General features: G+C 47.2%; 2 protein-coding genes across 2 annotated transcripts in view; one reads left to right on the top strand and one right to left on the bottom strand.

Annotated features, from left to right (window-relative positions):
• Positions 1-2,050: 2,050 nt before the first annotated feature.
• On the bottom strand, positions 2,051-5,511 carry LOC135549029 (G-protein coupled receptor 3-like). The gene is made up of 2 exons (XM_064979099.1): positions 5,328-5,511; positions 2,051-3,595 (listed from the first exon to the last, which is right to left on the bottom strand). The coding sequence occupies exon 2, from the start codon at positions 3,572-3,574 to the stop codon at positions 2,582-2,584; it is 993 nt and encodes a 330-aa protein (XP_064835171.1). The 5' UTR covers positions 3,575-3,595; positions 5,328-5,511; the 3' UTR covers positions 2,051-2,581.
• Positions 5,512-10,244: 4,733 nt separating this feature from the next.
• LOC135549028 (CD164 sialomucin-like 2 protein) overlaps positions 10,245-10,610 on the top strand; it is a 4,898-nt gene continuing 4,532 nt past the window's right edge. The window contains exon 1 of the mRNA XM_064979098.1: positions 10,245-10,610. This exon is cut by the window's right edge and continues 200 nt beyond it. The gene's annotated coding sequence lies outside the window, so the exon portion shown is untranslated.

Here is a 10,610-nt window from a genome sequence, read left to right as displayed (position 1 = left end):
AAATCCAAAGTGTAAAGCCACAATCAGACCTGAACATGTTATTATCCAACCACATGTTTCCGCTTATCCCGTCTGTCTCGACTTTATCCGTGAGGATTATCAGAATAATAAAGACGAAGTACAGTGTTTGTGTGTCAGTGAGTTCCTGTCCAGTTTTTGTCCATGTGTTTTTCTTTCTCAGTCTAGATGTTTCGAGATCCTCCTATAGAGGAACGTGGAGTTGGATTGGACACACCCCTTCAGAATTGTCCTTCAGCATCACTTGCCTGAAATGGAACCCCCAGCGGAAAGGAACCGAGGGAGACCCAGAAACATCTGGAGTAGAGGAGTCCAGGCAGAAAGAAACCGAGGGAGACCCAGAAACATCTGGAGTAGAGGAGTCCAGGCGGAAAGAAACCGAGGGAGACCCAGAAACATCTGGAGTAGAGGAGTCCAGGCGGAAAGAAACCGAGGGAGACCCAGAAACATCTGGAGTAGAGGAGTCCAGGCAGAAAGAAACCGAGGGTGACCCAGAAACATCTGGAGTAGAGGAGTCCAGGCAGAAAGAAACCGAGGGTGACCCAGAAACATCTGGAGTAGAGGAGTCCAGGCAGAAAGAAACCGAGGGAGACCCAGAAACATCTGGAGTAGAGGAGTCCAGGCAGAAAGAAACCGAGGGTGACCCAGAAACATCTGGAGTAGAGGAGTCCAGGCAGAAAGAAACCGAGGGAGACCCAGAAACATCTGGAGTAGCGGAATCCAGGCAGAAAGAAACAGAGGGAGACCCAGAAACATTTGGAGTAGAGGAGTCCAGGCAGAAATAACAGAGTGACGTGGAAACTTGGCACGAACTGAGTGCGATGTAGGACATTCTTCAAGTGCTTCAAGACTCAGTGCAGAATATGTAGATGTTCCTGTTTTAATATACAGTACCAGTCCAAAAGTTCTACTCATTCCAGGGTTTTTCTTTATTTTTTACTATTTTCTACATTGTAGAATAAAAACAAATGCATAAACTATGAAATAGCACATATGGAATCATGTAGTAACCCCAAAAATGTTCAACAAATTCAAATATATTTGAGATTCTTCAAAGTAGCCACCCTTTGCCTTGATGACAGCTTTGGTATCATTACCAATTGGGTGGAAACCTACCTACAGCCACTTAAAAGTTTGTTTTTGGACAATAATTTCCTCAAGTTTATATTCTAATTGTGTCTGGACAAAGTGGTCTTTATTGATCTGTTTGTCAATGTCATCAGGGTACGCCGTCATCGGGGTACCCTGTCATCGGGGTACCCTGTCATCGGGGTACGCCGTCATCGGGGTACGCCGTCATCGGGGAACGCCGTCATCGGGGTACGCCGTCATCGGGGTACGCCGTCATTGGGGTACCATGTCATCGGGGTACCCTGTCATCGGGGTACGCCGTCATCGGGGTACCCTGTCATCGGGGTACGCTGTCATCGGGGTACCATGTCATCGGGGTACCCTGTCATCGGGGTACCATGTCATCGGGGTACCATGTCATCGGGGTACGCCGTCATCGGGGTACCCTGTCATCGGGGTACGCTGTCATCGGGGTACCATGTCATCGGGGTACCCTGTCATCGGGGTACCATGTCATCGGGGTACGCTGTCATCGGGGTACCCTGTCATCGGGGTACCAGGTTCTACGCTATATACGTTGAGCCACGCAAACAGTTACATTAGCTGAAATTAAGACTATCCGATCTACTCATCACTTTAAAAATGGCAGGTGATATTACATCGGTCTGCAAATATAATGATGCTTTATTATAAAGGTGCATTTATATGTCAAATTAGCTTCCCCACATTTCAAACTCACTCGTTGCTGATGAATGTACTTAATTGTTATTGAAACTCACTCATTGCTCAATCAGGTACTTAATTGTTACCCAGAAATGATTTGATATTGAGATAAAAATTGCTGCGTTGGAACTTTTAAGTCAGGTGTGTGTGTGTGTGTGTGTGTGTGTGTGTGTGTGTGTGTGTGTGTGTGTGTGTGTGTGTGTGTGTGTGTGTGCGAGTAAAATGAGGGAAACCCTACTTCAGTTTTTGCATACAAAATAAATTTGCTTTTATTTTTGAAGTAGAAAAAGACAACATTTGTACATTTTATAAAAAACAACATTGTGCAAACTGAAACCTTTTCAGAGATAGTCACAGTGCCTTTTGACAGTGCCCTTTCTAAGTGTTCTGGAGTTCACCGACAGCAGCATAGTATATAGTCCCAACAAACCATCCAAAGGCTTATAATATAGTATCTTATAATAGCATCATTGTATAGACCCACTGTCCCGTGCTCCTAAAGCATGTATGTTGGATCCAGATGAATTACGTTGGACCTCTGTGATTGCATCAGACTGGATGGTCGACATGTTAGGTGAGGATGAGGCACATGTTAAGATGATACAGTACGTCACATTTGATTCCAGCTGATTCCAAGATGGCTGTCTTCTGGAACAGTACATTCTCATTGCTTCTTATCTGAAGTGCAAGTGATGATGATGTTCTCTATTGATTTTTCACGTATATGGGGCAGTCAATGTAGCTGTGTGTGTGTGTGTGTCCGTCCATCCTACACATCAACAGGCCTGTGTGTGTTGTGTCTGTGAGGACAGCAGGCGTGCAGCAGCACCAGTCGTATGTCTCTGTTCCTCAGGCTATACAGCAGAGGGTTGAGCAGAGAGTTTCCCGCAGCCGGCACTAACGTAGCGTACGTATACAGGGGCGAGCTTGATGCGTCGCCCAGCAAACCGTAGAGGGCGAAGGGCGTCCAGCAGCTGACGAACACCCCGAGGACTAACAACAGCCGAGAGAGTCCCTTACCCCGGCCCCCGTGCTTGCTGGCATACGATTGGTCGTCAGGCAGGAAGTGTCTCTGCGTGGCGATGGCGTGGGCGTGCCTCCTTGCGACACGGCAGATCCCGGTGTACAGCTGCAGCGTGACCATGACGACCAGAAGGAAGCCGCCGCAGAGCAACGACAGGTATGTCCGGGTCAGAGGTCGCGCAACGGAACAGGATGTGATGTCATTGAGGCAGTGCCACCCCAGCACCGGACCCGAGCCAATCAGACAAGACCCCAGCCAGACGAGTGCCAGAAGACCAGCGGCGCAGCGGCGCGAGTGGCGGGAGCCGTAGGTGAGGGCTTTGCTTAGAGACAGGTATCGATCCAGGGCCACGCCCATCAGGCTGAGGAGTGAGGCCGTCAGTGATGTCGCCAGCAACCCTGACGTCATCAGCTCCGACCAATCCGTGGGCTCCACACAAAACAGGAACAGGAAGTGGAGGATCAAGGCCACGCCCGCCAGCAGGTCGGCTAATGCCAGGCTGGCGAGGAGTAGGAAGACAGGAGCGCGGAGAGAAGGCGTAGCCAAGATGGCAGCCACTACGATGGCGTTTTCGGACACGATGAGAGTTCCCGATACGCACAGTGCCACTCCCCATAGGCTGAGAGGAGAGGCCTCAGGCATGGCCGTGGGATCTGATTGGTCCAGCAGGGAAAGAGGTGAAGACATTCCTGAACCTGAAGACTCCCCGAACCAGACGTCAGAGTCATTTTGGGTCATTATGGGTCAAACACACCACACCTGAGAGAGAGAGAGAGAGAGAGAGAGAGGAGAGAGAGAGAGAGAGAGAGAGAGAGAGAAGAGAGAGAGAGAGAGGGGGGGGGAGAGAGAGAGGAGAGGGAGAGAGAGAGGAGAGGAGAGGGAGAGGAGAGAGAGAGGAGAGGGAGAGAGAGAGACAGAGACACAGAGAGAGAGAGAGAGAGGAGAGGGAGAGAGAGAGAGAGAGAGACAGATTGAGAGAGAGAAAAAGAGAGATAGAGAGAGAGAGAGAGGAGAGAGAGAGAGGATACAGAAATGTTAATACACGTTGTTACTGTACTAATAGTAGCAGCTCTTCCTTTCCTTCTGTCTTCCCTGCATGTGAGTAACCCTGAGCTGGGGCTGCATCTCAATAGTCTACAGTGGCTTCCTCTCCTGAGTCTTCGGCCACTTCGTCCATCTGTCAATAGGTTCGGGCCTTTATGACACAGGAGGAAGGGCACTTGAACTACTGGTCCAACTCAAACTGCTCTCTCAAAGGAGAGACTCAGCGTGCTCCTCACATTGCTATGGGACCATTCCATTGGATTGCTCTGGGACCATTCCATTCCATTGCTATGGGACCATTCCATTCCATTGCTATGGGACCATTCCATTGCTATGGGACCATTCCATTTCTATGGGACCATTCCATTGCATTTCTATGGGACCATTCCATTGCTATGGGACCATTCCATTCCATTGCTATGGGACCATTCCATCCCATTGCTATGGGACCATTCCATTTCTATGGGACCATTCCATCCCATTTCTATGGGACCATTCCATTCCATTTCTATGGGACCATTCCATTGCTATGGGACCATTCCATTGCTATGGGACCATTCCATTTCTATGGGACCATTCCATTCCATTGCTATGGGACCATTCCATTGCATTGCTCTGGGACCATTCCATTGCATTGCTATGGGACCATTCCATTTCTATGGGACCATTCCATTCCATTGCTCAGGGACCATTCCATTGCATTGCTATGGGACCATTCCATTTCTATGGTACCATTCCATTCCATTTCTATGGGACCATTCCATTCCATCTCTATGGGACCATTCCATTGCATTGCTCTGGGACCATTCCATTCCATTGCTATGGGACCATTCCATTGCTATGGGACCATTCCATTGCATTGCTATGGGACCATTCCATTTCTATGGGACCATTCCATTCCATCTCTATGGGACCATTCCATTGTTATGGGACCATGCCATTGCATTGCTATGGGACCATTCCATTTCTATGGGACCATTCCATTTCTATGGGACCATTCCATTTCTATGGGACCATTCCATTCCATTGCTATGGGACCGTTCTATTCCATTGCTATGGGACCATTCTATTCCATTGCCTGATCTCTACTCTTCTCTCTGAAATGTTCACCCACCCCCTCTCATTGATTTACAAGGTATAGAAAGCAATGTAAGACATTTGGTGAAAAATCCCTGTCTAGCCTACGTCCATCCAATGCTTTTTAATCCATGAGGGGGAGTGAAGGAGTGCACACTCCAGGGAGAAGGGGGAGAAGACTGCAGCCCTTCTCGTGTCTCCTCTCCACTCTTCTCCTATAGTACAGTGGGGAGTGTTTTGTAACAGATTTCCAGCATCTTGAAACACCATGTCAATATGCTCTGGCTCTGATAAATCATTTGACGTTTACAAAATCTACACATTACATACCACATACAGACAGACAGACAGACACTGCAAAATATCTTACCTTCTATTGATAAAAATACCTTGATCACGATTCTTCCAAATCAGCGCTGTTCACAGTGTATTCAGGAGACAGTGATGCCGTGATGCCGTCCTTGTGTCTCGGTGTATCGGTATATCGATGGTTGGTTATATCTCAGAAAAGGCTTGTCTGACTGTCCCCATCAGAGTAATAACATATTCTCAGTTTCTCCGGGTGGTGCGAACGCCAGAATGACTGGCTGGATCTGATGCACGCAGGGTCCTTCACTAGGGAAGGTCTGACTGACGTCAGTGTTGGTGGGCTTCAGCCAATGAGGTGCTAGGAGAGACGGGGGGGGGGGGGGTGATAGGGGACTCCTGTAGAGGAATTTCATTCAGAAAAATGCGACAGCTTCCTGCCCCTCCCACTGCGGCTTGCCTCGTGTGCACCTTTCCCGTAAATAATTCCCGGTAGACTTTTTCCCGACACACACACACACACACACACACACACACACACACACACACACACACACACACACACACACACACACACACACACACCACAGTAGAGATTCTGATCAATGTGAATGAATTAGGTTTGGAGAGAGGGCTTTGGGGAGCTGTCCAAGGTGCTGAAACGCGGCTATATGCTTGACATTGTTTTAATCAATTGGTTAGATTGTTTTTATGTGGGTATTAAATAATACAATACGAATACATTGGAGCTCATACGTGTAGTTGAAGTTGAAGTGTTTATGTCATTCAGTAAGCAACAGGTGCATGAATAGGCTACATAGACCCTTCAGTCCTAAGCTGAGTCACTAGCTACATAGACCCTTCAGTCCTAAGCTGAGTCACTAGCTATATAGACCCTTCAGTCCCAAGCTGAGTCACTAGCTACATAGACCCTTCAGTCCTAAGCTGAGTCACTAGCTACATAGACCCTTCAGTCCTAAGCTGAGTCACTAGCTACATAGACCCTTCAGTCCTAAGCTGAGTCACTAGCTACATAGACCCTTCAGTCCTAAGCTGAGTCACTAGCTACATAGACCCTTCAGTCCTAAGCTGAGTCACTAGCTACATAGACCATTCAGTCCTAAGCTGAGTCACTAGCTACATAGACCCTTCAGTCCCAAGCTGAGTCACTAGCTACATAGACCCTTCAGTCCCAAGCTGAGTCACTAGCTACATAGACCCTTCAGTCCCAAGCTGAGTCACTAGCTACATAGACCCTTCAGTCCCAAGCTGAGTCACTAGCTACATAGACCCTTCAGTCCCAAGCTGAGTCACTAGCTACATAGACCCTTCAGTCCTAAGCTGAGTCACTGGCTACATAGACCCTTCAGTCCCAAGCTAAGTCACTAGCTACATAGACCATTCAGTCCCAAGCTGAGTCACTAGCTACATAGACCCTTCAGTCCTAAGCTGAGTCACTAGCTACATAGACCCTTCAGTCCCAAGCTGAGTCACTGGCTACATAGACCCTTCAGTCCTGAGCTGAGTCACTAGCTACATAGACCCTTCAGTCCTAAGCTGAGTCACTAGCTACATAGACCCTTCAGTCCCAAGCTGAGTCACTGGCTACATAGACCCTTCAGTCCTGAGCTGAGTCACTAGCTACATAGACCCTTCAGTCCTGAGCTGAGTCACTAGCTACATAGACCCTTCAGTCCCAAGCTGAGTCACTAGCTACATAGACCCTTCAGTCCCAAGCTGAGTCACTAGCTACATATACCCTTCAGTCCCAAGGTGAGTCACTAGCTACATAGGCCCTTCAGTCCCAAGCTGAGTCACTGGCTACATAGACCATTCAGTCCCAAGGTGAGTCACTGGCTAAGCACCGTTTGTCTCGGATGAATCATGCATTATTATTTGATAGAAAAGTGAGTAGGCTAGCATATATATATATATATATGGTCCTGTAATGTCCAGGGTTGTTGAAGGATATGAAATCAGTAATGGATAATGTATAATATTTATTATTACTATTAGAATAATAGGGTCATTTATCTATTTTAAATCATGATCAGGTGATCGGTTAAGGATGTAGGATATCAGATGATAGATTATTGATCGGTTAAGGATGTAGGATATCAGATGATAGATTATTGATCGGTTAAGGATGTAGGATATCAGATGATAGATTATTGATCGGTTAAGGATGTAGGATATCAGATAATAGATTATTGATCGGTTAAGGATGTAGGATATTTTTTTTTAAATGTCTATAAACCTGTTTTTGCTTTGTCATTATGGGGTATTGTGTGTAGATTAGCGAACAAATTGTTTTATTTGAATCCGTTTTAGAATAAGGCTGTAATGTAACACAATGTGGAAAAAGTCAAGGGGGTCTGAGTAGGTTCTGAAGACACTGTATATATATACAGCCTGTATTGTAGTTATTCATCATCCTATTTAACTACTACCATATACATACTGTCCAGCGTAGTCTAGTGGTTAGTCTGAGTAGGTTCTGAAGGCACTGTATATATATACAGCCTGTATTGTAGTTATTCATCATCCTATTTAACTACTACCATATACATACTGTCCAGCGTAGTCTAGTGGTTAGTCTGAGTAGGTTCTGAAGACACTGTATATATATACAGCCTGTATTGTAGTTATTCATCATCCTATTTAACTACTACCATATACTTACTGTCCAGCGTAGTCTAGTGGTTAGTCTGAGTAGGTTCTGAAGACACTGTATATATATACAGCCTGTATTGTAGTTATTCATCATCCTATTTAACTACTACCATATACATACTGTCCAGCGTAGTCTAGTGGTTAGTCTGAGTAGTTTCTGAAGACACTGTATATAGTAGAGAGGATTCTCTTGTTTCCCCGGGTAATAAAACACAGCTTGCGTGGGCTGCAGTGGTTGCTGCAATGTATCTCCGTGGTTACGCACAGGCCACGGCACTACGCATAGAGGGAGACCTTCGTCCTGTTGTTGCCATAGAACCATATAAGGAAACTGACGTCCGGTTCTCTTTGGGAGAGAAAAGATCGATACCTCACAAAGCATTATGTCATTTACACATTACCGGGAGAAACTGTTAGAGGGAGGGAGAGAGAATTAGTTCAAAGTCAGTAAATGCTGCCTCATTCATCTCCCTCTTTGTTTTTATTTATTCGTTTGGACAAAACAATAATTGGATGAAGCGTTAAATCACAGTAGACCTAACCCGCTGAGCTAAAGCCTAGGCAACAACTAGGGGAGCTAACACAAGTATTCAGGTTTCTGGCAAGATTAACCTACAAATCCAGTGAATGTGGTTTGCTGAACCACCCCTGTTACACTACCCCTGTTACACTACCCCTGTTACACTACCCCTGTTGCACTACCCCTGTTACACCTGATGGGTTTTTAGACAGAAGAAGACCGAACCACCCCTGTTACACTACCCCTGTTACACCACCCCTGTTACACCACCCCTGTTACACTACCCCTGTTACACCACCCCTGTTACACCACCCCTGTTACACCACCCCTGTTACACCTGATGGGCTTTTAGACAGAAGAAGACTGAACCACCCCTGTTACACTACCCCTGTTACACCACCCCTGTTACACCACCCCTGTTACATTACCCCTGTTACACCACCCCTGTTACACCACCCCTGTTACACTACCCCTGTTACACCTGATGGGCTTTTAGACAGAAGAAGACTGAACCACCCCTGTTACACCACCCCTGTTACACCACCCCTGTTGCACTACCCCTGTTACACCACCCCTGTTACACTACCCCTGTTACACCTGATGGGTTTTTAGACAGAAGAAGACTGAACCACCCCTGTTACACCACCCCTGTTACACCACCCCTGTTACACCACCCCTGTTACACCACCCCTGTTACACCTGATGGGCTTTTAGACAGAAGAAGACTGAACCACCCCTGTTACACTACCCCTGTTACACCACCCCTGTTACACCTGATGGGCTTTTAGACAGAGGAAGGAACTGTTGTTTATCAGTGTATTTACCAGTAAGATACTGTAGAGAAGAGACGTATCTATTCATTACCGACTGGCTGCCCTCAGGTGGCGTTTATGAGCTGTTAACAGGAAGCTCAAGCTCGTGGTGCCGTGACTGCGGATTTTCCTCGGTTATCTAACACACACACACACACACACTGTCCTTCCCCCGAACACACACACACACACACTTTGACTCTGCAGCACAAATCCATGTGTGAGAGGAGGGCGATGATGTAGAGCAGAAGCAGAGAGGAGGAGACCAGGCTGGGTTGTGTAGGGAGGAGAGCAGGCTGGGTTGTGTAGGGAGGAGGAGAGCAGGCTGGGTTGTGTAGGGAGGAGGAGAGCAGGCTGGGTTGTGTAGGGAGGAGGAGAGCAGGCTGGGTTGTGTAGGGAGGAGGAGAGCAGGCTGGGTTGTGTAGGGAGGAGGAGAGCAGGCTGGGTTGTGTAGGGAGGAGGAGAGCAGGCTGGGTTGTGTAGGGAGGAGGAGAGCAGGCTGGGTTGTGTAGGGAGGAGGAGAGCAGGCTGGGTTGTGTAGGGAGGAGGAGAGCAGGCTGGGTTGTGTAGGGAGGAGGAGAGCAGGCTGGGTTGTGTAGGGAGGAGGAGAGCAGGCTGGGTTGTGTAGGGTGTGTGTATGTAGTAGAGAGGGTTTTATGAGGTGAAGGTGACGTAAGACATTATTCATTGCAATGTGCTGTGTGTGTCAATCAGTATATCCATTATAGTGTTCGATAAATCTATGCAAAGATAGGAATTGACAGCACATACATATCCACAAATAAATATGCATTTGACAAAACACACTGTACGTGTGTCCTAGTCTGTCTGTTCAGTATCTGTAGTATCTGTGTCAGGAATGTTAATCAGCTTGTGTGTGTGTGTGTTTGTGTTTGTGTGTGCACGCATATGTGTGTTTGTTTGTGTACCTTTGTGCACGCTTGAATGCATGTTTAAGTGTGTGCATGTGTGTGTGTCAGAGTGTCAGTGCTCCGAGGTGAACAGGTGTCACTGTCTCAGTGGTGTGTGTTTCGGGTTGGGGGCAAAGCGGATGGCGGTTGCTAGGTAACCGGGTAGAATAGGGCTTGAATTACACAGGTGTCTCTCCCTGTCCCAAATGCAGGCAACTCTTTTCTCTCCGACCTCATCTGCTCTTTCCTAAAGCTAGACACCCATCTCTTATTGTTTGGTGGAGTTTGAGGCCTCTGCGAGGAGAAGCAATATACAACCAACTGAAAAGTACTACATCTTACATTTGGAACCTTTTGGAACTCTCTAGAACCTTCCAGGACCTTGAAGAACGTTCAAATTTTCTGATCCCTACTAGGAGCCACCTGAGGAA

Source organism: Oncorhynchus masou, chromosome 12 (genome assembly GCF_036934945.1).
Source record: "Oncorhynchus masou masou isolate Uvic2021 chromosome 12, UVic_Omas_1.1, whole genome shotgun sequence".
Taxonomy (NCBI): Eukaryota; Metazoa; Chordata; class Actinopteri; order Salmoniformes; family Salmonidae; genus Oncorhynchus; species Oncorhynchus masou.
This window is presented reverse-complemented; position numbering and strand designations above follow the sequence as displayed.